Source organism: Manis pentadactyla, chromosome 10 (genome assembly GCF_030020395.1).
Source record: "Manis pentadactyla isolate mManPen7 chromosome 10, mManPen7.hap1, whole genome shotgun sequence".
NCBI classification, from domain to species: Eukaryota; Metazoa; Chordata; class Mammalia; order Pholidota; family Manidae; genus Manis; species Manis pentadactyla.
The window spans coordinates 99,469,848-99,496,309 of record NC_080028.1 but is presented as its reverse complement, the minus strand read 5'-3'; the positions used below and the strand labels follow the sequence as shown (position 1 = coordinate 99,496,309).

The window sequence follows — 26,462 nt, the reverse complement described above, 5'->3', positions numbered from 1 at the left end:
AGGGTGGCACGGAGCTCCACACTCTTCCCCATACAGTGCCCTACCCGTCTCTCATCTGCCTGTTCCTGAGTTGCATCCTTTTATAATAAACCAGTGATCTATTAAGAAAAAACATGATTTAGGTATGTGGAGACAAGTATCAAAAGTTAATTAAAAGAACAATAGTTGCCCCTGGGGAGGGTATGAGGGGGAAGACTGTTTTTATAGAATTTTAGAACCATTTGGTCGTCAAAACCATGTATTTATCTTTTAATCCATCTTCAATTAAGAAAAATACTTCGAAAACTAATTCTGACACAAACTGTTTATAGTACAATTTCAGGCTCCAGAAAGGATTCTAAAGTCATACAGTCAGCCTCTGCCCTCCCAAGCTTGCATCTACAGCCCAGATCTCTGGCCCAATATGCATGTGCATGCACATGCACACACGCTCCAGTGGAGACATCACCAAGGATCTCACCAACATTCCACAGACCCAAAACCAATCCTCACCCCAGCCCACACCAATGGCTAACACCTCCAGCTTCTCCCCCTGGAGGGGCTACTCCCTGACCCCCAGCACAAAAATGTAGGTTGAAAATGAATGTCTCCAACCACCCAGGGATTTAAAGGGAGGCAAATGAACACGTACATCAGGAGACTGTTCGCCAAGCTCTGAAGAATTCAATTACCAGTCGTGATTCAAGGATTTATTAAGTCGTACATGCAAAACATACTGCTAATTGCATTAGCAAAAGATCAGTGTAAAAACACACCACAAGTCTGCAACTGTCAATTTAAAAAACTGTGTTCTAGTGGTTGAAAGGTCCAATCTTGTGTTCTTGCCAGTGGGTGAGCTGTACAGAACTTGATTAGCACGAGCACGGGGTTTACAGAACCTCACAGACCCAAAGGAACACAGTCAGGCAGAGCGATGACAGGAAGCGTGTCCACGTGGGTGAGGCAATGAGGGCCAGGATTAATCAAGGTGCAGTGTGATCTGGCAAGACAGTGACGTTAAGGTTCATAGTTTAAGAATATCTAAAATACTTTAAAAACTGTAAAGCTGCAACACATGATTTTTACACCTAGTTACTAGAAAACTAAGGAAAGCACTTAGAAGCTTTGAATAAAGCAACGTGAAAACAGGAGTGCACTTTTACTAATCTACAAAAAAATGCTAATGCATTATCAGGAAGATTTTATAATACAAGGAGGCATATTGCTCATTAAGAAGGGGTTCTATTAGAAAATCACTAAGCAACTATGGGAATGACTGTTCTGAAGATGAATTAAATGCCCAATTTTGGAGGGATAGCAGTTTTAAGAAAAAGGAAAAGCTTAGGAAAACACTCACTGATAATACCAACCTTTCTTCTTCATCTACTGTATTTGACAGAAATCAACCTTTTAAAATCTTTACCCGTGACACTTTTATGTGTACAATGTAGTGTAAATTAATCTCTTCATATTTGTCAAAATACTGTCTTCACCCTTTGACCACATCAGGTGTTCCAAACACTGCACCCAAGTGCGCCCAGTGCTAGAGCAGAAGGCTTCACCAGAGGGAACACATGAGCCAGAGTTCTGTTCGGAATCTCAGCAAAAGTTAATACACTAAGTTTTTTAAAAATCTTACTACAAAATCAAGAAAGATTGATCCAAAGAGCTGAGTTGTTACACTCCTTCCACTATGAATACAGTACACTGTTCGGGTTGATAAATAACGATGCATTAAATGGCAACATCTCATAGAGGAGGCTGTTCTGCATTTCATACCTGAAGCATCTCCTAACCTGAGAAGCTGCACTCTTCTTAAAGACACAGGTTAGTGCTTAGTGTTCTGAGCACACAATGCAACTTAGTTCACAAGGTATTTTGGCAACTCTTAATCTGAGCAAGAACAGGGGCCTTTGAAAAATAAGGCTTTAAGAAAGCTTGTCGTTTTAGGGCTATATTTTAATAGAATGTGAAAGTTTGAACTCTTACACTTAAACAAAACCTAAAAATTACTTATTGGTTCAAAATGGTTTTATGGAAAAACTAATCTGTAACAAAAACTTGGCATCGAGTGCGAAGGTGCCACTGTTTCTGAGCAAAGCATCCAAGGTTCCAAGGGGGACAGGGCAGGAGGGGCCCAATTACAGCAGCAGGCATTTTCTCTTCCTCTTCTTGACAGGAGGTGGGCAGAGAACCGCTCGAATAGCTTCATCAAACACTGTCTTGAGGCCTCGCTGTGTGAGAGCTGAGCACTCCAGGTATTTTACAGCACCTGCCGAGAAACACAGCCTCTTGCAAACCAGCAGCAATGTCCACACAAACCGACTCCTCCAGTTTGAACAAGGGCCCGGCAGCTCCCGGGCCCAGCACCGGACAGCTCGCACACAGAGCAAACACCCCACCTCCGCCTTCCTGACACAACGCTGGGGGAGCCTTGCTGAAGAGCAAGCCAGACCCCGAGTGGGAGGCACACATTCTCTATCTTCCCAGACTGGACTCCAGTCTCTGTCACGAAAAAGCAAAGTGCAAAGCAAACATGAAAACGGCAGGACTCCATACCAATCTCTTTAGCCATGGCCAAGCCCTGTGGGTAGGTAATGGGAGTCAGCTTCTTCTCCTTCAGTTTCTCGATCGTGTCTTTATCATCCCTAAGGTCAAGTTTGGTCCCCACCAGGATGATGGGAGTGTTGGGACAATGATGTCGCACTTCTGGGTACCACTGGATGGGGAAATAGGAACGAGGTCATGATGCTGTCCTTTGCGAGCTTCCTTGCCTGAATTACCCCTGCACGGGTGCCAGGCTGTGCCAGTCACCCACGACCATCAGCCCATCCCCAGAGCCTCACGCAGGAGAGGGTATCCTGCTCTCCAGGCCCTGCTCACACCTTCCAGAACCATAGGACCACCTATGGCACTGGACTCAAGCCAAAACTCCTAAGATCAACAACCCCACAAGCAGAAGAGGGGACGACAGGAGAAGGTCCCCCACAAAACACCACTTTGTTTTTGGCAAAACAAGTTCTTAGGTCACCTCAGAAAACCCTTCCTATATTCCAGGATGAGAATGAACAAACTCTGGACCAAGGTCTCTGCTCTGCCATCACCCCCACTGACCACATCCCTGATCACCACAGCTGAAGGGCATCCCGCATGTGTCACTATCACTGAGAAGTTTGCAAAAGATACAGCAGAAGGAAGTAATGGTTGTTATTTTTTTTAGACTGACTCCAAAGCACTTCATTATTTTAACAAGAAAAATAGCACTTCTGACTCAGACCCTGAAACTTTAGAACCCTAGAACCCTACCTACAGCCATATACTTAAAAAGCTGATTATGTACCTGAAGCAGAATCACTAAAGCCAATTTGAATTGAAAACTTCTATCAGTAAATGGTATTTTTAAAAATTTCTTTCTGAGAATGACAGTATGAAACAAAATACTTTTCTAAAAAAATCCTCACTTACCTTTGCACGAACATTTTCAAATGATGCAGGACTCACAAGAGAAAAGCAAATTAAGAATACATCCTATAAAGAGGAAACATAGAGAGGCAGTTAGCACAGAGTCTCACGGTGACGACTACAATACCGCTTTCTCTAAACGCTGCCCGGAAGGACGCCTGGCTATAGCATGCAAGGCACTAGCCGCTGGGACATAGCCCCTCAGCGTCATCAGAGGCTCTCAAACCAGCCCCAGCCCCTAAGCAGCCAGCTCCTTGTGAGAAGAGGGAGTGGAGAGCAAAACACACTGTAAGTTACGTGGGGCTGCATCAAATCAGGTCCAGCGGCCTCTTTCCCATCATTCCCAACTCCCACTGGGAACCTCCCAGTCTGTACATGCAGGGACAAAGCCAAGTGTCTAGGCACTACTCCACTATTTCTGTAAGAAGTGGACTGTTTCCATAAAACAGGGTCAATTTTAAAACCAATGGTATGCCTGTCACTACACCGTCTGCAGGCTAATAAGCACATGTATTTCCAGTGACCCCTGGTTTCCACTTAGACTACTCCTTTAAGAGCTGCCCCCAGAGCTGCTGGCACAAAGCAGAGGTCCGTCCCTCGGTGAGGGATGGTGGCTGGGGGGGGAAGTGGCATCTCCCTAGCTGTCAGAGCTTTTCATACCTAGTAGGGCCTCTGGAGACCAGCAGCAGGGGCAGCTGTAGCTTAAGAGCAGATTCAGAGGAAGAGTGAGTGGAGGATCAGTAACTGAAAGAATTTCTGGCTGAATGTAAAATTTGGGTTTCTCCTCCAATTCCATATTGTGTAAAAAATCAAATTTAAATAATAGCCTGTATTTAAAAATGCCCAAGAGTTTCTGAAATGCTAGTGTAATTTTCCTGGAAAAAGGTAATTACACTACTCTGTGAAATGCACACAATTCCCAAGCTAACATTTTCAGTCATCCAGCTGGTATCTTGTACCTGGAAGGGAAAGAAACATCCCACACAACAGCTTTTTATAAATGACATTTCAAAAATGCTAGTACATGCACAAGCTTGTCCAAGAATCACCACGACACCTGGGCCCCTGATTACAATAGCTCCAAGCAGGGTGGGTTAGCTCACCAGCGCCGACAGCCTAGCGGGAGGAGGAGACCCTGGCAGCCGCGGTTAGTCCCGCCCCAGCCAAGCACTCAGTGGATGGGCGTCAAGGTGCAGCTTGCACACCTCCATCTGCAACCAGCCTGGAGACCCTTCCATAAAAGGCCCTCCTCCCCCATGAGGGGGGAAAGCAGCTCCTGAGCTGCTGTAATTCAGGCTGGTGGGTAAACTATCAGGCTCTAATGAAAGCACATTTCATCCAGAAAAACTCCGACCTTGAGTGAAGTAAATAAATCTAACACACTCAAGAGCGTGAGGCTCAGCAGGAAATCCTAGGAAAACTAAGTGAAATGAAAGAACAGACAAAGCTTGAAACTGAAATCGATTCAAAATCTTACATACGGCAATCGGCTTGTCTTTGCCCCTGGAGGTTAAATCCTTACCATACGTTTCTCCAACCTAGTAATGCACGAGAACTTGGTTTGAGTTTAGTAAAAATGGAGGGAAATGAAAATCAGTATAACCTGTTACTTATTCTTCAGCAGAATTGTTTTCAACTCCCACAGATCTAAAAGCAGATGATATTCTAACAGGTCTGCGATGCCTAACGCCACCCAAAGCGTTCCATCAAGCCTGGCCAGAGGGGCGGAGGCCAAGGTCAGAAGGTGACCCGGCCGCACACACAGGGTTCTTGTCCCCACAGGCTTTACAACATGCTCAAGAAGTCCACGCTGCTGCCTGGGAGGGTCGTGCCCCCCTCATGAAGGCACGCTAGTGGTAGCCACCAGCACCCATCAGTGACAGCCACACCTTTCAGAGATCTCCATCTGCGTTCTTGGACACAAAGCCGGGGGCAGCCCTGGCAAACAGAAAGCGCCTGTCTGTGAACCAGGGTCTCTGACAAAGGGCCCTTGGGGGATGCCGCCAGGTCTGAGAGCTGTGGCCCTGGCAAGTCTGCTGTGCAGAGAGGCTGGCCCCCTCTTCCCGCAAATTCTGGGAGAGTGGTTTGAACTGAGAGGCCTGCCATCCTGGAATGGACAGTGGGCCTGCACCAAGGCCTTCCTCCAACCTCCCAGTGGATGAGGCCACCCAGAAATGACAGCATTTCCAGTGTTTATCACAATGCTTTCAATTCATTCCTTTGTTCCAACAAAAATGGAAAAACATGCTCTTCCAGCAACATGGAATCCTGGAATTCTCTTAAGAGACAGACAAGAGAATTATTTTAACTTCATCTCAACTCTAGCTTTGATTTACAATGCAGAGAGAAGGTTACACTTTCTATAACTATCCTGGTTTAATCTATGGGCTATTTTTAAAGATCTGTCTTCCCAAGGCTTTGACATGATGCCAAATCTTTATTGTAGTACAGAGACTTGGGATTGACAACAAAAAGGCAGCTTCAAAATATCCTCTGGCCACATCTGTTCTACCCTTTAACTTTTAAGATTTCCTTTTTGATAGAGAAGAAAACGCTTCCCATCCTCCGTTAACACTGCACCATCTGCCTGTTCATTCCTCCTCCTGCGTTCTTCCCCCACCGAAATATATATGGCTTCAGGCAAACAGTTCCAGTGCTTCTGACACTCATCTGCTAGCACCCAACCCTTCCAACCTTCGCCCTCTGACCTGGCGCCCCGCACAGAGTCCAGGCAGCTCAGCCTGGCTGTGTGCCTGTCCCTGTAACATGGGCCCTCAGTGTGGCCCCCGCGGCATGGCCGATCTCATCCCCCGACGGGCCTGCGGGGTCCCAGGTCCTCCTCACGCCTCCAGACACAGGACCTATCTGACCTCAGCGGGCTCATCTCACCTCCACTGACTGCGCCATAAAACCAGTTCTCCCTTACTGGTCAAAGTGACAGCAATTCTGACAGCTGCCGCCCCAACCTGTGTGCAGAAGGCATAATTCACAAAAAGACCAGCTGCCCTGAGGAGGAGGAGACCTCGGGTGGCTGGAATCTCTCCTCCAAAGGCATTGCCGTTTCTCCTTCCCCTCTTTTATTCTCTTCTGAAGACTTCCCACCTGGCTTTTACTTTCAGGCTTGGAATGTTAATACAGGCATTCCAAGCACCGAGGAAGGACCAGGACATACACGCAAGTGTAGAGAAGCTGCATATTATGTCATCAACGTGGCGCTGCTAAAAAAACAATCTCAGAAGAGAAGCAGCCCGGCACTCACAGCTCTGCCCTGGCTTGTCCTGGTGAACAGAACCATCTCCCAGAACACCCGCATCACACAAGGTCAGTCACATGTGCTCAAAGACAGACAGAAGAGAAGACAACCCCACAATGTTGTCTAAGCACAAAAGCCAGGTTACCATGGAGGCGTGTCCCCCCCAGCCAACAAGACTGCCGGCCCGCGCTGCACCGATGACATCACAGCTTCGGCCCTGCCTCCTTGGGGAGACATGCGGGAACACCCACAGAACCACCCTGCTTCCTGCCAGCACCCAATCCAGAGCCCAGCCCTGGTTCCCTGAGCAGCACCCACTTCACCCAACACAAGCCCAGACGTCACCCCACCGACCTTGAGGTGGGCTGACTCCCTCCTGGCAGAGTAACAGGCCCAATTTTGCTTAACCACAGGTGTGTCCCTTTGGCAGGAGACACTGCCGCTGTAGCAGCTAGCCTAACACGGCGTTAAGCCCCTGAAAATCTAAACTGCCCAGCTATAGACCGGAGCTCAAGCAGGGGCCCAGACTGGCCTGAGCACCCAGAGGCCCACTGCCTCGGGGCCCACAGCAGGCAGCAGGGCCTCTCAGGGCATGCCCAGGTCTCAGGCGAGTCACCTGTCCCACTCACAGCACTAACTCCTGGACAAGGGAGCAAATACAGGTGACCAGACACAATGCAGTGCGTGGGCTTGAACACATCGCTGGTCACACCTTGATTCTTAGCATATAACTGAAGGTGGCTCTCCACAATTTAAGGAATGTTTTAAAGGAGAGTATAAAGATTACTTATTAAAGGAGAGAACAGCCCTACGGGTAACTTAATTAGAAAGATTAAAACCTGACGGGCAATTTACATTGATAATGATGACTACTTGTTCCCCACTTCTGGAGAACAAAGTAGGAACTAGTGGCTTACACACAGGTGACTTAGCTAACAGAACTGCCCAACAGAGGGGGACACCAGTAGTCAATGACCATGGGAAACAAAACGTCTCCTTTTAGTCACAAAGAGCTCAAGGGAGCTGAGGTTCAGACAAGCACTAGTCCTACTGGCCTTTCAGGAATGGGTCTGAGCACAGTCATGCTTGGGCCCATCAACAGGCCTGCAGACCCGGAGGCTCTGCTCACTTACAAGAAGTTGAGAATGTTTACCCCTGGCCACCAAGAAACCAAGGTGTGAGCCTGAAACTGCTGGCGCCTGCCCCCAGTGGGAGGGCACGCCTCACAGGGGAGCGGCCCTCCGCGGGTGCCCCAGCACTGGGGGCCTGCCCTCAGCAGCCAAGGTGACATCCTCATCGCCAGAGGAGCCCAGGCAGGCACTCCTTCTGCCGCTAGTTGGCTGCCCTCCCATCTCTGAGGCTGAGCCACCACTCACCCAGCCCTGTGCTGGCACCTGTCACACACAATCTGGGAGCCACATGAGGGTGGGAAGCATGTCTTCCTCCCATTTTGTGGTTCAATTATTTACAGGAAAATAGTCCAGTGCTTCACACAGGTGAAACATTAAAAAGCTTCAGTCCTGGCCCCAGAAAGACACCCACACCCACTTGGATTTCAGGCCTCACACACTCCAGCTTGACTCAATCTGTTACTTAGCTGTTTTCTTCAGCACACAAAGTGAGACTCTTGCCAAGTCACCTCTGACTTTGTGAGTGGCTCCCTCAGAGAGCAGGGCCGCGCCCTGCCCGGGGCCCACTGAGTCACAGGAGGAGGTCCGCCTTTCTCAGAAGTGACACTCCACCCTTCCAGAAGTATCCAAGAGTTAGAGACTCCTCCTCTCCCAGTCGGTCTGTTAGCAAATCCATTTAAATCTGGAACTATTAAGCACCTACTGGGTATCAAATAGTTTTCTAGACAAAATGCAGAGCTTGAAACATTTGGTGATTACAGGCTGATTTTTAATACTTAATCACAATTAAATTTTAGCTGGAGATTAGCTGAAAACCCATCCAATTCAAACCTCCCATTTTAAAGGTTTGCTCTGTTTAGTACTGCTATCAGGATTCAGCTAAAGGACAATCAGCAAAAATCTATAGGTCAAAGAAACTGTTTGGCAATTAACTTTTCCAGCAGGACACAAATAGAAAAAAACAGTAACTGTTGCATGGAAAAAACTGTGTTCAAAAGTTTAAAACTATCATTACTAATCACGAAGCTTATTTAGAAACAAAACAAAAACAAGATTTGAGCTGGCTGTTTACCTACAGATTAGTTGTTTTTACCTACAGAACCCCCCAAGACAAAGTGATGGAGTCAGAGCCTGCCTACTCCACTCTAGGGCACCTCCCTGACCCTGACCCACCCCTCTAGCCATCCCCCCTGCTAATAGCACATGTGGCTCTAACTGAGGAGCTCCCCAGACTGCGCAGGACAGGGACACGAGAACGAGGAGTCCTGGCAGCAGCTGCACTGGAGCGTGTGTGCCATGCCCGGGCACTTTTCCTGACTATGAACTCATCTAATCCCACAGGGAACAGGTCAAGACCAGAGCCAGGAAGGAACCTGCCCAGGTCACACAGCCAGAAGACAGAGAGCAAAACTTAGCCCAAGGCCAGTTAGTCACTAAGTCTCCCAAGTTGTTTTAAAATAGACTTTTAAAACAAAAAACAAACGTGTAACAAGATAAGCAAAACGATACAAGGCAACTGCTTAAAGAAAGGTGGCTTCTAACCACCTTTTCACCAGCTACCGCTCTAATTAGCCGCGGTAAACAGTCCACTTAGTTGTCTGACACAGAAGCAAAACTAAGGTCTCCTGACAGGATACAGTGGATTCATTTTTACAAAACTGAAACCTCAATCTTTAGGTACTAAAGCCAAAGGGAATGAACATGTATTTTATAGAAAAACGGAATCAAACCCATAAGATTAATTACCAGCTTGAGGTAAAGAAACCTTAATCCTAACTCCTTAATTTGATTCTGTGATTCTTTAAAACTATCACAAAGCAAACCAACCTGGAAACTACCTGCTGATAACACTGGTTTGCAACAACAAAGCAGTACCTATTTGGTAGGTTGTCCCAAAACTAAATGAAGCACGTAAAACGCACACCACCACATGGAGGATGGTAATGCTCAAAAACCAAAAACAAAACCTGGGTGTGCATCTAGGGGGATATTCACTATGAACTACTTCAACTTTGCTGTTACTCACTATACCCAAAAGATGGCAATATAAGCCAATCCACAAGTGACACCCAATTAATTAAACATTCAGGAATTGTATTGCCTAAAGGGCACATTAAAAATCAGTCATGATCCTTACTGTTTGTGGATACGACAGGGGACGTAATCTGTCATAATCCTCTTGTCCAGCTGTATCCCATAAGCCCAGATTCACCGGCTTTCCATCTACCATGACATTGGCGGAATAGTTGTCAAAGCTGCAGAATGGAGTAACAATGGTTAGTCTTCAGCCCTGGAGCCTAAGGCAGCTGGGTCCTGGGCAGGTGTGCAGTGGGCCAGGAGAGGCCAGCAAAGGCCCCGCCCAACAGCCCCAAGACAGCCTTCCCGGATAAGTGGAGGAAAACAAATGCACAACTTAAAAACAGTGCCTGAGAACAAAGGATGAACTACTAACTTTGATGAGAACAAATTGCTGTCAGCAATAAAAAACCTTTGCTTTATCAGAACATGGTAATTTTTCTACCCAAGAAGATAAAATCGGTCCTCCTTTCAAATCCCACCATTGAGTTTTCCCTGTACATATCTGATTCATTTTCAGCAAGGTGGCACAGCACTAGAGCTGTTCGCTGTGTTATTTCCAGAACACCCACCTGAGAGGAGACTGGTAATGAGTCAAGTGTTTGTCATCCATGCCTGCAACCTTAGCAGAGTAACAAAACAAACCTGATTTGAGAAGCGATGAGGTAGCATTTTCGTAGTGAGTGTACCAGATTACATACTTGAATTAATTTGAAGTTCCTACACACAAATTAGTTCAAGGTAAAAATAGGTAGCACAGAAAAGCCTACAGAGTAACAAAGGGAAAAGAAAGTTGACATTAAAAAATTATGAGGACAAGTAGAATAGTTCACTAAAAAGAAAATCTGGCATTGCAATTCAAACGAGGGCAAGTGCCAAACAGAACGCAATACATCAGCCTTTTACAATAAAATTCCTGAATTAATTTTTACATACTCTTAAGACTAAAAGGTAGGGTTTTATGACACTGACAGCAAAGTCAAGGTCTGAGTAAGGTTTCAATGTGGCTTATAGACCTTAGTAACCAGACTAATTTTCAGAAAGAAAAGATTTGATGTGTTGTCATTCTGCTTCCTGAGAAAAGGACAGATTATTCAATAAATGGTATTGTGATTTTTTTTTCCATCTGGAAAAAAGAATCAGGTGCCTGCCTATACCAAAAAATAAATTCTAAATGAATTAAGAGGTAAAAACATTAGCAATAAAAAACCTAGGAAAAACACGAGACAATATTTTTGCATTCCCAAAGTAGGAATGGTCTTCCTAAGGAAGACATAAAGCTTAGGGAAGGGAGAATGGCATATTTATGGCAGAAGACCCCGAAAAAAAGTTGAGACAAATGAGAGACAGACAGATTAATATTTCCTACATACAGAAGAGTTCCATCCATAAGAAAAAAATCCCAGTAGAAAGACAAGCAGAGGATTCCCACAGGCGATGCACAGAAGACGGTCAGAGGGCAGCCAACAGTCAAGAGGCTTGAGCCTCACCATGATTGCAAATGCAAACGTGAGGGCGCATTTCTCAACCATATTAACCATGGTCCGTATCAAGGGGCCACTTCAGGCATGGCTGGTCACAGTGCCAGTTTTTCAGACAGCAAGTGGGTGGTATCTATCCAAACTGAAAATGTCCGCTCGCTTTTGATTTGGCCTAATTTCACTTCACAAAGCATCACATGTGGACAGAGGCAAGTGCAAGGTGGCTTAACACAGCACTGTTCGTAACACCACAAGAAAAAGACCCAGTGACTAGTGGGCATGTCAGCAACAGGTCCTCCAAGTCATTAACAACTGTAAATAATTTAGCTCTATCTACACGTGTGGATATGGAAGTCCCACCATAAATTCAGGACATAGACAGTGTCCAAATTCAGACACCTCAGAGAGAACCTAAGCTGTTCTCAAGAAGGCGAGCCCGGGAGGGACATGGTGCTTCGTCTCCACCAGGATGGGTGCAGGCGGCATGGGGCTCCCCAGGAACCCCACTGTCAGAAAGCGCTTTCCTGTCCCACCCCGTTCAGCTCTAACAGGAAACAAAAAAGCAGCTCGGGATCCAGTTTGTCCACCCTCCCACCCCCTACTCCCATTTCAATTCCAAAGCTGATAACAGTGACATGTTACCCCCTGGATTACTTGCCAGAAAAGGCCAATTAAAATATAATTTCATGTTCCACTCCTTGTTCCTTCACATAGAGCCCAGAGAGTCAAATTTATCTGAAACTCTTACATTATCCAGTCTCAGTACTTCAGAGTTTGTTTGTTAACTTTTGTTTCCAACGTCTAAATGCCAATTAGGAAAGCTGTGTGTTTCATCATTAAGTGGAAACTTTACATTAAGTATTTTGTAAAAGCCCAAAGGTCAAAGGAATCCTAAAAACACAAGTTCATTCCAGATGTAGCTCAAGATACTTACACGGTGGGGATGTATTCTCCAGGAAACGCGTTGGTTGTGTAACTGATCAGCAGGCAAGTTTTACCTACAGCTCTAGGGGGAGAGAAGGACACAATGTAAGTTGCCTGGTCAATGTGAACATAACCCTGGCTTTCATTACTGTGAAAACATACAGAAAAAGCAAGGAGTGAACACCAAGTACTCAGCACTGAAGAAAACAATCAGCTTCTACAACTTATATTTAACACTACATATGTATTTTTACCCTGAAATTAAAGTAAACTAGAATTTCTCAGGAAGGCAGGGTCAGGGTTAGGTACATGAAATTAACACTAAGTCATACATAGTTGTTATATAAACACAAGACTCAAGAGGAACAGCACTTCAAAATTCAGTCTCTTCTGTGAATGTCTGAAGAAGTCTTTTCATCAAAAACCTTCCATTCTATCCCACTATCTTGATGAACACTAGTATGCAAACCCAGCTTCCCTCTGCAACTTCCACTCTGTTGCCGAGTAACATGTTTTGGGGCCTCTGGAGCAGCACAGTCGCACTGCCTTCCCGAGACTCACCTCTGGCTGGCTGTCAGGACTATCCTTTTCACAGAGCACGTGGCTACCAACCAGACAGACTACTCCACTTTCACCTCACCTGTGCTCACCGGCCACCTTCCCAGCCCATCGTGGCATATCGCTGTAAGCTTTTTGAGCAGCTATATAACCCAGACATTTTAGTTGATGCCTAAGCGATGCTACTGTAAACTTCCCGAACAGCTGCAAAGAGGAGAAAGTAGAAGAGAACTGGGTAGAAATACTCAAGAGATGGGAGTGCCTCCTTCACCCCTTGCAGTGAGTGCAGTGGGCCATCAGGCAGAGGTCAGAGTGGTGGCTGAGAACCTCCCAGCTACATGCCATTTCCTCCATGAAAGTATCACCTAAAAGATCACTGCACCGTTAGCCAAAAACAAGTCCCCCAATTTCACAACACTCACAGGGTGACTCCAGGGGCTCTGAGAGCCCGTGTCCCTGGCCTCCTAAGGGTCCACCCAGTGCTCTCCTGACAGGAGCCCACCTCCCTGTGGCCCTCTCCTGGCTCACCAAGGTCATGTGATGCACCCGAGTTCTGGGTTGTTAAAATTCTGTTCTCAATGGCAACTACTATAAATTAGGACTCACCATAAACAAGTAAATGCTTTTCTGTGGTCTTTCACTCTTAAGGCAAAAACCTCTCAAGGAGGGCAAATTACAGGCCTATCCAGTCTTGCCAATACTTGTTTTACTCAACGTTATTAAGGGCTTAAAAGCTGGAACTCCCCTACCCCAAAGACCTCACAGACTCAAACATTACTTCATCAGGAGGTAGGTTCCAAATCCTAAAGCTTTCTGAACAGAAATGTCTCACTGCCCATACATTCTATTAAAAGCTTAGAATGTCAAAATAAAACTGGGTAAGAAGTGTAAGATTTGGAGTCATTACACAGGAATTGAGACCCATGGCCAACTCTATCACCCAGTGGCTGGGATTTTTTGTAAGTTGCAACTTCTTTATGTCTCAGTTTTCTCAACTGTAAAATGGACACAAAACTACCAACCCCTATCATGAAACTATTGTGAGAAGTAATTCAATTTCAATCTATACCAGTGAACTGTATTCTATGCCAGGAAGTGTACCAGATGCTAACGACATTGCAAACAAACAAGACCTTGGGGAACATCTAGTTATTAAACTAAAAACTGAAGAATGCAGTTGTTACATAAAATTATACAGGTGTGATAAGTGTTAAGATGCCCTGGAAATACACAGCAAAGGGAGCTACCCAGTCTAGGGGTGGTTAGAGGCTGCAAAGTATGCCAAGATTTAGAAGAAGCAGGGCCACAGTAGGGAGGAACGTTCTAGGCAAAAGCAACAGTACACAGGAAGGCCCAGACTAAAAGCAGCCCAGGGTAATAACTGAAGAACAAAAACGGGGGACGTGGTGGAGTAAAAGAAGAGGCTGTCTTCTCTTGTTAGGGATGTGGGGATTAATCGTAACTTGGGAAGTCACAGAAGGCTTTTAGTTGCCAAAAAGCCAGTAGATTTGCATTTTTAGAAGCCTCAGCCTGCAATGCAGTGTGGAAAGGGGACCGAGGAAGCTGGGACTAGGAGGCAGGAGAACAAGAAGGCAGCTGCCGCCTGAGCAGGAATCACCCAGAGGGGTCTGTCTGAGCCAATGAGAAGGTCACGGGGTGAAGAGAAGTGGGCCATCTCAAGAGCCACCTAGACAGGAGGTGGTAGGTAAGGAAGAGTGGAGTCTTTGAGGCTATGATAAGTATACCTCTTCAAATTACCAATGTTTGTGTAAAAATGGTAAAACAGCTGCTGCCTCCTAAGATCAACAGGCAGCTACAAAGGCTTTAAATGCTACGTTTAAATGTCGCAGTAGCACTTCCTTGAAGATCCTGTCCCAAGTCTCTTCTGTATGTATGAGGAACAAAGCCATTACTATAAATGTGACCAACTGTGTTTTTAAATACTCTAAAATGTATTTTCCTGATTTTCTGAAACCGCTTCAGTTGAGTCATCATCAGTTGAAAGGTTTCACTGTAAAGGAATTCAAGGTACTGGCACAAGCTTCTTATGGACTGAAACTGTTACTAATCATCATTTGCTATAAACCTGTGTTCTGTAAAATTAATAAATTATAAAATTCTGACTTCTTGAATAAATACATGTCCAAACTTTACTTTTTTAAAAGACAAAAAGAAAAAGAAAATAGCTGTTTACCTCCCATTAGTGTACTCACTCACTTCTTTTAAACACACTCCACAAATGAGTGTTAGGAGCCAAAGTCAACAGCAGCTCCAGGCCAGGTCATAGCTTCCCACACACGAAGGATGGAAGCCGAATTTGGTCACAGCCTTGACTGATGCTGCTGCAGAATTTCTGGAAGTTACTATTTGCTTTGGAATTTCCAGTTTTATGTATTCAACCGTTCAGTTTAACCTCTTTAGTCTTTGAAAGATGCTCTAACTCTAGACAATGAACATGATTCTACTGGAAGAGAGGTCATGTAAGCACATTTTTAAAATCTATCTATGCTTCTGCTCTATCTGGTAGAAATAACCAAGACTAAAGGCAATAACATGCTCCTATAATGTGCTTCATTTTCCCATTAAAAGAACTTTAAGGGAATGTTACTGAAAATTTTTTTGGTAAACTTCAGTGTTACTACCTGAAATCTACAAATCAAAACTTAAAAGCACAAATTTATTTACAATCAATAAATCTGAAAATAATGGCAATTTCCTCAAGTTAAAAAAAAAAGCAAGGGATCCAGGTGCTCAAATAAGAACCTTCTGCATTGTCTTTTTTAAAAAAGATAAACTGATCTCAGTAGGACAGAAAAACAAGGTTTCTGCAATGATTACAGTAAAGCAAAAAAGGAACCTGTATGTATTGCTATCTAAAAGTACCTAGAACCTTAATGACAAATTAACATGTAGTGCAGTGTGAATCACAAGTATCAGATATATATTCATACTCACTGTATAAATGAAAGACCCTGAATCAAAGTCCTCAATGAGGGTTGGGGGCTGTGCAAAAGTAGGCCTTCAGTAAATGTAACTATGTAGAGAGTAAGTTCAGAAAATGTATTAAGTAAATGTAGTTAGGGTGACAAAAACACAAAGTCCAACGTGAAATTCTGATCTTCAGCCAGTATCAGAGGACATCATAACCAACTTACAGAGGGCCAGCCATTACCACCATTGGAGGCTTCAAAAAACTCAGATTCTGTACAGTTTCTAGGCAAAAGATGCAACTGGTAACAGAGTCAAGCCTGAAGCAGCCATTCCTTTAGACCATCCTTCTAAAACCACCGAACCTAGATACGTGGTAAATCAAACAGGGCAAAATGCTGATTACAGAATCTTAGTGGTGGGTGAATGGGTGGTTCACTGTACCATTCTCCCAACTTTTAATTATGTTTGAAACTTTTTATATTGAGATGCTGGAAGAAAAATATTCCTTTTGATGACATGTGGTAACAGCCTGGGTAGCAGGATTCCTGAAAAAAATACTTCCTTTCTAGGAAGACTAAGAGTGTAAATTAGAGCTGCCTGGTGATGCAGAGATGAAAATTTACTACATTTAGATGACTGATGCAGAAGGCAGAACATATAGAAGGTGTCTTTAAGGTTTCTAAAAAGGGACTCCTGGTTCTCATCTTCTGAGATTAACCTGCAATTTTTACTGGGTTATCGTGAAATTAAAAAAAGAAATGTGTAATTTGGAAGCAAGTGCAGGATTCAAACACCATTACTACAACAGTTCAAAAATGTGCAACTCCATGCTTGAGACAAAAAACACAAAGACAACTGAAGAAGTGCTTGAACAAATTCCAGGACCACGCCATCACTGACTGCTCAACAGAAATGCAGAGTAACTCGTGTACATTCCGATAAAGGTGACATCATGGAAGGCATTTCTCATGCTCAACTAAAAAAACTCCTGGACAGCAACGTCTAAATTAGACACTGGTTGGACCACCACCCCCATCTGGAGCAGAATGAGGAGGTGGGCTTCCAGACGGACATTCACTCAGCCTTCTAGGCAACCAAGGCCAAAATAATACAATTAAAAACGGGTGCATATAAATATCTGAATGGTGAGATACAGTCTATCTGACTGAAGCAAAGCTGAGAGAAAATCTTGAGGCAGAGACCCCCCCACCACCACCAAAATAAAAGTGACAGACCCAGGGTTCAGGAAGGACTAATAATTAAGATCAACAGGATTCACAGAATAAAAAAGTATCACTTTATCTCATATTTTGTACTAAGTGCCAAGTGAATTGCTATATAGGGAACAATCCATTAGAAGAATATAGACTAACTGATCCTGGTTATAAGATGGTCTTGACACAGCTTTTAACCATAATTCCCAAGAATATTTTTAAAATAAGGAAGCTTGCAATTTGTGGACCTGTTTGCCTTCACTGCTTAAACTACCTGAAAATCCCCATCATTCAGGAATCAGCAATAGTAACACTGGCAGCTAGCACTTATTAAGCTAAGCACTCAGCAGGGGCCAGGCACCAAGGAGGCACTTCATATCCAGTACCCGTTTAACCCTCACAACTTCCCCTTAAGGCACATCTCCTGGGGGCTGAGTGATAAGCTCAGGGTTTCCCGTACGTGGTGGGTGAGGATTTGAAGGAAGGATCCAGATCCCACTGCAGGCATTCAACAAGTATTTGACTAGATAAACAAGCCAATACAAACAAGTAGAGAGAGTTCCATAATCTTTAAGTATTAAATAAACTGCATCTGCTGTGCTTACGTTTTAGTTTCAGAAATTTTCACGTAATACTATATACTATGAATAATGAATTATCAGCAATTTGACCTTTTAGAACATTAGTATTTCATATTCTAGGCATTACTGATTTAGCATTTTCAAGGGAAATTCAGATAATTTTAAATGTCCCTAAGACAAAGGGACAAATGTTTAGTTAACTCATTACGCAAAAGGATCACAACTTCATTTAAATGAATTTACTGATTTCAGCATTAAACCAATTAAATGAACATTTTCCCCCTAAATGAAAGTTTTTCTTTAAAGGGTCAAAAAAAAGGACCATACTTATTCCTAAGTAGGTGAAACTTAGGGTTTATATACACAGAACCATTAAGTATTAATAATCCTTCACATGTGTGTGTCTGACAAATCCGACAGGCCGGGGGGGGGGGGGGGTGCATTTTTTAAAAATCAGTTGTCTGATTGTCTTGTATCTGAATTATAGAAACAATTCCCAACATCTCATTTACAGTGATCTAATGAGAATTCACAAACTGAGAGGTGTAAAAACTTTGGGGAGCATTAATCAAAAGAATAGTGAGGCCAGAACGATTCCTTCGCCTTTCCAAGACTCCAAAAATGTACCAGTTGCCTTCTGAGTTGGATGAAACTAGCAGTAATTCTTGGAGCTTCCTTGTTTAACGCTTAACTACTCGAGCAATGCTGAGACACACAATTTTGCTCGTATTACACTGAGATTCTTGTTTCTACGGGAAAAAAAAACTGCCTAAGACAAATCTTGTCTTATTCGAGGGCCTGTAACCACCACAGACAGTAATGAAAAGAAATGCCTTGAGTCATAGGGCAGCTCGGCTCTGGGAGCCTGTTCTGCTACGTCCCATACCTAAAGCAGCAGCGAAAGCCAATTTTTCCTTTTTCCTTTTTTGTTAGGGACCACACCACGTTGAAACAGTCTTAATCGCACCAAACTCCTCGCAGCTAAAATCGTAAAGGCTTCTCCGCTTAAACAGCAAAAGTAATCACTTTTAAAAAATCCTAAAAGTGGCCATGCACAAGTAGAAGACACCCCAGGTAAACCAGTTTAGGGTCACCAAAACAGCCCAAGCAAACATTCGTCAAACAGTATCGCCCTGATCTCCGAGTCCCACGGAAGCTCTTCGCGGGCAAGAAAGGGTTCTTTTCTCAAAAATGCAGCTCTCTAAGCCCACCTAAGCCACAGGCGGGCGCGGGGCGACACGGGGTCCGCGGCCCGGGAGAGCGGGAGGGTGGAGTTACTCTCCCTCCGGCCGCCGTCGGCGACTCCCTCCCCCACCGCGGACACGCCGGAGCCAGGCCCGCGCCGCCCGGTCCCGGGGAGCCCGGCCCCGCCCCGACCCCGGCGCGGGCCGCGAACTCACCCGTCCCCCACCACCACACACTTGATGGCCTGCATCTGGGCCGCTCGCGGGGCCGCGGCGGCGGCGGGCACTGAGGCGGGAAGCGGCGGGCTCGGGGCGCGGCGGAAGGCCGCGCGGCTGCAGGCGGCGGGGCGCGGAGTACCGGGACCGCTGTCCACGCCGCCTCGCCCTCCGCTGACGGGAAGCCGAAGCTCAGCACCGGCCACCACCCAACTGCAGAGAAACAGGAAATGGCCGCTCCACTCACATCCGGTCTCCCCTCCCCCGCGCCGGCGCCGCCGCTCCCAGGCTCGGGGGCGGGGTCGCTCCCGCCCGCGCCGCTCGCGGGCTGCCTCTGGGCTTCGGGGACGCTCAGGACCGCTCGGGAGCGCTCGGCTCCAGCCGCGGGGCGGGGCGCGGCGCGGAGCGGACGGCCGCCATCTTGGCGCGCTGACGGGTGCGGTGCGAGCTCCGCTTGCGCTCGGCCCTCGGGGAACCCAGGAGAACGGCTCTGGCTTCGGGAGTCCTGCCCCTCGCTCCCTCCCGGCTCGTGGAGGACGCTGTCCGAAGGGCATTCACCAGTGCTAATAACGTGCTAACCGTGATTTACATGATCACAAGGTCCTTCTAGAAAATTCTAAATCTTGAAACCATAAGGAGCAAAGGAACACACCGCACCATTATCCACAGATAACCCATGTTCATTCGGCCAGAAATGCGTGGAACTTTCTTATCTTGCGCAAGCATTGTCTGTTAGTTTTAATGCTTTGAGCGTTTATGGCCTAGACTGTATCAAGTTCTAGGTATTAAGTATTTTTGTTAGCAGTTAATTAAAGTGCCAATATTTGGTGTATTTCATTTCTTTGTAGACATAACGCGCATGTTTTAAACAAAATTGAGAAATCGAAACTGAGTCAACATATTTAATGGCTACTTACTATTTATACCATTACGCGCATGTACCTTAATTTAACCAACTCCCCTAGTACTGGGCAGTGAACTGTCCCTATTTAAGAAACAACGCTGGGATGAACAGATTGGTGAGGAATCTTTTATAAGTTTATTTCTTTAGACTACATTCCTCGTAATGGAGTTACTGGATTAACAGGGGTGAATGTTTTTACCGCGTTTGGTACATGTTGCACGGCCTCCTGCGGAGTGGTAACCAGTTCATGCCTCCATCAGCTCCGAGAGTGGACAGTCGCAGGGAGTTGATTTCCAATGATATTTTCATCCTGTAGTTTCACCTCCTTTTATTCACTCTGTTGCTCCATACTGTAATAGTTTTCTGAAATCAGACCTTTTCTACGCGAGCATTTTTTTTAAGCTTTTTTGTCTCACAGTTACTTCCAAACATTTTCCCAAAGCAAACGACATCTCCTTTTTCATAAAAATCTCCCTCGACGGGGAGTTGGAATTTCAAGGCTAATAGAGCCATAGTTCCTTTGCTGATAAAAATTTCCAGTGAATTATGAAAAACCTAAACTACTAGGAATAATTATCTTCATGTCATTAGACCAGGTGTAAATAAAAGGGTGGGACCTCAGTTCAATTATTTAATTCAGTCGAGCAAATATTTGAATGCCGCTATTGCGTAATGGACTGGTAGTAAATGACCCAGATAAGGATATAGTTGCCAGGATACCATACCCACTGTGCTCAGTGCTAGAAGTGGGTACAAATACTGTGCTTATCAGGAGGCAAAAAACCATATTCACGTTGATAAAAAGGCTTTCATCAAAAAAATGAGAGATGAAAGATGAGCCTGGGTAGGAATTCTGGTAGGTTTTGAGGGAATAAGAAAGCATTTCCCAGAGAGCAAACCAAGTCCTGGAAGTCAGCGGCTCAGGGTCAACATCAGATGTGACAAGGAGAGAGCCAGGTGTTTGAGCTGCTCCAGGTCTAGTGTCCAGTGAGGTAATCATAGGCTGGATTACAGACTGTCTTGGGCATGGACTTTATTCTGGTATGACATGAATGTTTGAGCCAACATATGACACAGCACATTCAGATCTTTATTTCTCTAGATTGATAAAGGGAAAGTCCACCCGATAAGACGTTTGACCATGATTGTGAAATGACAAAATGTACAACAGACGTATGAAATCAGCTTTACTTTAAAACTGAGTCAAAACTGCATTAGTTTAAAACTTAATTTAAAATTTCTCCAAGTTTGGCCTTGAGAATCTATTTGTAATGTTCTCCATGGCAAAAAAAAAAATCTAAAAGTTAAAATGAAAACTAAATAAGCAAATAATTAGACCGTGTGTGCTTCTAAATGTGTTACATAGCTGTTTCTCAGATGTCTTTACATATGCAATTGTATATCCTATTTAGGCCCTTCATTCAAAGTCTTCCATTTATTCTGTTCCAATCACCAAGTGTCGGAAGTGTGAAATGAACAAAGGTCTTTGCCATCAGGGAACCTATATTCTGGAGAGGGAGATGCTTAGTAGGCAAACGAACATAGAGTACTCATTTCCAGGTTAACATGACAGATTAGAACCAGGTATCTCATTTCACTTCTATCCAAACCCCACCAGAACTTCAGAAAAGGGATTAAAAAAAAAAAACTTAATTCGAGAACAGGAAGTATAGAGAAGATGAGATATTGGAAGCTGGAATGAGGGGACAGACTGATTTTAACTGATTTAGTTAACATAGACTGGCAATGGGAAAAGTCTATCCACACCAGAGAATCATCAAAGGCTGGGACCTGGGAGCACCAGGCCCTTGTGGAACTGGGGATGAAGGGAGTGTAGGAAGGAAATGGGGTGACAGCTGAGAAGCAGCCACAGGCCATCTACATGCTTCCTATAATGCACCAGGCAAGGTGGCATTTATAGGAGGGGACCTTCCGCACAGGCCGGAGGTCCCTCTCTAGAGAGACTAAAGCTGACAGTATTTAGATGCGGATGTTTTGGAGGGTGGGGGAAGGCAGTGTGCAAGCCCAGGGCCTGGAAAAAAAAACAAATACAGAGGGATTTAGTAGCCTAGGCTGAATCTTTTCCTTTCCTATCCCCCTCCTCCACGGCTCCTGCTGGCAGTCACCTCACAGTTGGAGAGTAGAGGATGGAGGGACCTTCTCTGTGGAATTTGTCCAGCCCAGGAGGAAAGACCAAACAGATAACAAACACGGGGAGGAGGCTCCAAGGAAGCCTCCCGCTCCCTACAGAGCTTTCTATTAACTCTTAGTTTCCCATCTCTGATCAGCAACAGACAACCATAGATTAAAAGATATATGAGGAAAAAGCTAGATTTTTCTGGAAGCTAGAAATCAAAATAAATAAATCTGTGGAAAACAAAAACTGGGCAGGGAGAAGGAAAAACCTCAGAAATTTAAAACAAACTAGCAGGAAAAACTTAGCAAAAAGGTTGGAACATCAAGTCTGAGGAAATCTCTCAGAAGACCTGAAAACCTAAAGAGATAAGAAATACAAAACGGCGAGAACTTTGGGGGACTAGCCCAGGAGGTCCAACTATCCTAATAATATCCTATAATTAAAAAGAAAGAGCAAAGAAAAAGCAAAAGAGGAAAACATCCATGAAAATATTCCAGGGAATTTCTCTGACCTGAAGGACATGAGTTTACAGGTGGAAAATGCCTGCCCAGTGAATGAAAATAGACCCACCCCTCTAGAACCTGACTGAAAGTTCTGAACAACGGGAACAGATAAGCTCCAGCAGCTTCCAAAGAGAAAGCACAGATTATAAGCAAACAGGAAATAGAATGGCTTTAGGTTCCACAGTAGCTACCCTGATGGAGCAACAGCTGCAAGATGCTGAAGGAAAATGATTTTCAACCAAGAATTCTATTTATAGTGAAACTATTGATCAAGTGGGCTGGTAAAATAAGAACATTTTCAGACAAGTAAGTTCTCAAAAAAGTTTTACCTCCCACACACCATATCCCAGGAAGTTGCTGGAACATGTGTTCCTCCAGTAGGAGGAAATAAACCAAAAGAAACCGTTGCCAGGCAGCTGCGTCTGGGGAGGTCTCTCCCTGCACAGTAGCTGAAGCACTAGGAGAAACCTCAACCTGAGCAGGAGGCTCTTGCCCTCAACGAGAAAGAATTCTAAAGCAGTTTGGACGAGTGTAGGTATGGAAGGAATTCATTACAGCCAGAGTAGTAGTGAATGGCAGCTGCAGGAGGAGCAGAAGGAGGAAGGAGAAGCTCATTGAGCTCCTGCTTGCGGCATAGGGCAAATCCCCTGCCAACTCCTGAAGCCAAGGTTACCTGGCATCCTGTGTCCGCTTAAAATCTGCACAGCATGGGAACTAAGCCCCTACCACCGCAGGATTTGGGGGAGCAGCAAAGCACTGGATGAAGTGAGATAATGTTCTGAGAACTTCCCAAAGGTAAAGAAAGGAGATTTCAGGCAGGCTGCTAAAGAGCACGATTGTACAACTGCAGTTCTATCCGGGTCACCCAGGCGATAGGAACTTGCAAGCCCAAATCAGAGATCTCAGTAGCCCCTTCCTACTTGTCTGAAGTAGGGCAGAGAGAGTGAAGACTTGTGCTTAAGTCTAGAAAATTGAATGAAACAGCAAAATAACAAAGATGCCACTGGAAGAATAGAGACAAAATGTAGTAAGTTGAGCAGTGAGAAGTTTTTATTTAAGGCAAAAAAAACCCTTGAAGAAAGAGGAGTGTGGGCAACCCAGAGAGGAGGCGCACATGCAGGCTTAAGAGTATGTCTTCTAAGGCTTTCAAGAACGGGGCAAAGGGTGGCAGGGGGCGCAGAGTGGGAAGGGAGTTGTGTATAGGCTTGGCATGTGGTCTCATGATGTCTCTCCTGTGAGAGACATTATGTCACCATTCACAGTCAGTCCTCTAGATTATTCTATAAGATAAACTTAACACAAGGAATGTATTGATCTTGTTCTTCTCAAAGATAATGGTTACCCTCAAGCAGTAGGGACATACCATTTAGGACTATGTGCCCTGCCCTAAGATAGAGGCAGTTGTTGGCTGATTATCAAGACTATGTTAGGAATCTTACCTCCTAACTCCCTGGTTTTTTTTAAATGGCATCTTGGCCTTAAGATGGAGTCCCTCCTGTTCTTAGTATACTGTTTACATCTTGGCATTCTTCATCACAGGCAGGAAAAGTTAATCATGGTGCTTGTCCCGTGTTCCTGCCCCACCTCAAAGCTGTGAGCCAGTAACTGGAGATCCAATGCAGCACAGGGAGGAAGGGTGTCCTCCCCAGCCCCACCCCGGGGATAGTGACAGCTGTGTGACAGCCCTCTGTGGAGCAGGGAAATTGCGGCCGTGCATGACCACACACAGTCTGTATTTTGGTCACTTCCCCAGAGTGAACAGCCAGGGATGGGGAAAGACAAACCAGCTCTGTGTGTTGACTATCTCCGCTCTGCCTACAGGACAAGGATGTGAAAATGAAAAAGTAACAAGGACACAATAGAGAAGTAGGATGTGAATGGTTACACTGCTCCTACACTCTCTTTTCTCTCTTTCCCTTCCCCACCATATTCCATTATATTTTCAAACACAAGAGAAGTTGAAAGGAATGGACAGTGAATATCCATAGATCCACCTACATTCTGCAGTTTACATTTTACTACTCTTGCCTTATCATTTATCTGTACATTTATCCACTCAACAATTCATCTGATTTTTTTATGCATCTCAAAAGAAGTTTACAAACATCTGTACATCTCACCCTTTAGCACTTCAGCATGCATATAATTAATTATATTTGATTATGGTTCACTATTTTTTTTTTAGGTAAAAACTACATACAGTGCAATGCACTCATCTTATATTTCCCATTCACTGCATTTTGACAAATATGTAGACCTGCATAATGTAAAACCCTATCAAGATATAAAATACTACTATCACTCTGGGAAATTTCCTCATACCTCTTCCCAACCTCTGCCCCCACTTCCAAAGGCAATCTCTGTTGTGATCTTTTTCACAGGCTCATTTTGCCTGTTCTAGAACTTGGTATAAAAAAAGACTCATACAGTATGCACTCTTCTGTGTCTGACTTCTTCCCCTCACTTTTTAAGATTCATTCATTTTGCATGTATCAGAAATGTGTATCTTTTTCCTGCTGAGTAGTAATCTGTTGTAGCATATATCATGGTTTATAGATTTCCTGTAAGTGGACGCCTAGGGTGTTTCCAGTTTGGGCTATTATAAACGAAGCTGCTAAAATGAACTATTCTTGTACAAATCTTTTCAGACATGCATTTTCACTTTCCCTGAGTAACTAACTACCTAGGAGTGGAATAGCAAGGTCGTAGGGTAGTTGTGTTTCATTTAGTAAGAAACTGTGAGATTTTTTCCAAAGTAATTGTCCCATTTCACATTCCCATTAACAATATATCCACATCAATACTTGGTATTGTCGGCGGTGGGGGGGGGGGTTCTTTCTTTCTTTCTAATCACTTCTTCTGGTTTTAATTGTTCCGGTGGGTTCCTCATTAATTTGCATTTCCCTGGTGGCCAATGATGTTGAACACTTGTGTGTGTGTGCTTATCAACCATGCCTCATGCCTCTCTTTTAACTAACAGGATGGCAAGAGTCTTCTGATTCTTGTGGACTGCGATGCAGAAGGAAAAACCACAAATCTGTCCAAATGTGAAAAATTCTGTTCTATCTACATGCTTATCAATGTGTAGGGTATCTCTGGAAGGAAACCCAAGCTGCTAACAGTGCTGGCTTGAGGGAGGACTGGGTACGTGAGGAAAGGGCTATGAGAGAGACTTCCCTGTGCTCTTCTGCTCATTTCGAATTTTATCCTACATATATGTATCACCAGCTCAAAATAGGAATAAAAAAAATTGCACTCATGCTAAGAGATTTCAAATAGGAACTGAAATAGATCCAAAGTGTGTGAATGTACTCTGCCCCCTTGATGTAAAGAAGCAAAGCTACAGAATGCAACCTCGATTCCTTCCATTAGGAGCACCCAGTGGCCCAAGGAAAAATGTGCCCTGTCTTAATGATGTCAGCCTCACTGAGATTTTATGCTAGGCGATGGCAGTGGAAGAAACTCTGGGGTAGAAGCTCAGATATTCTCCAGCTTTGCCACCAACAGGTCTGTGGCTTTGCTAAGTCACCAAGCCTTTTTGCTCCTCTACGCATTGACAATAAATCACATGCTCTCAATTCTGTGAGCCACAATTCCAGCAAGGGCTGTAAACATGAGGAGGAATGGGCCTTACCAATCACTCATTACTTTGTTATTGGAATTTTCTTGTAATAAACACAAGCATGCACGTGTTTATTTACATGCCCATTGTTAAAACAGCAATTTGCACAGCAGAGCTTATACTAAAGACCCTGGTCCCCTGCCCACATCCTCTCTTCTTCAATCTCCCCATCCCCAAGTCTGCTCCCAAGGGTCAACCACTTAAAAATATACAACTAATTTAAGAACAGGGCATTAAACATAAATGTGCAATAAGGGTAGCCACTTTAAAATATATCAGTTTTTTCCCGTGATTTCTTCTGCATCTC

The 26,462-nt window shown here is 44.6% G+C and overlaps 1 protein-coding gene across 3 annotated transcripts; it reads right to left on the bottom strand.

The window, feature by feature from the left end:
* Positions 1 to 674: 674 nt before the first annotated feature.
* On the bottom strand, positions 675 to 19,223 carry RAC1 (Rac family small GTPase 1). 3 transcript variants are annotated; one of them, XM_036896994.2, is made up of 7 exons: positions 18,990 to 19,222; positions 12,316 to 12,387; positions 9,962 to 10,079; positions 4,923 to 4,979; positions 3,445 to 3,507; positions 2,539 to 2,698; positions 675 to 2,251 (listed from the first exon to the last, which is right to left on the bottom strand). In XM_036896994.2, the coding sequence occupies exons 1-7, from the start codon at positions 19,022 to 19,024 to the stop codon at positions 2,121 to 2,123; spliced, it is 636 nt and encodes a 211-aa protein (XP_036752889.1). In that variant the 5' UTR covers positions 19,025 to 19,222; the 3' UTR covers positions 675 to 2,120. The 3 variants fall into 3 exon arrangements, with proteins under 3 accessions (XP_036752889.1, XP_036752890.1, XP_036752887.1); XM_036896995.2 differs by lacking the exon at positions 4,923 to 4,979 and having other exon boundaries at positions 2,532 to 2,698; positions 18,990 to 19,223; XM_036896992.2 differs by lacking the exon at positions 4,923 to 4,979 and having other exon boundaries at positions 18,990 to 19,221.
* Between the last annotated feature and the right edge of the window lie 7,239 nt (positions 19,224 to 26,462).

Excerpts from the sequence above, each read along its gene's own strand:
- RAC1 (XM_036896994.2), bottom strand. The coding sequence starts at position 19,024 with ATGCAGGCCATCAAGTGTGTGGTGGTGGGGGACGG. Across the intron at positions 4,980-9,961 it reads CCCTGTCGTATCCACAAACA|GTTGGAGAAACGTATGGTAA; the intron begins GTAAGGATCATG and ends GTGCATTACTAG. Across the intron at positions 2,252-2,538 it reads GGCCATGGCTAAAGAGATTG|GTGCTGTAAAATACCTGGAG; the intron begins GTATGGAGTCCT and ends GTTTCTCGGCAG.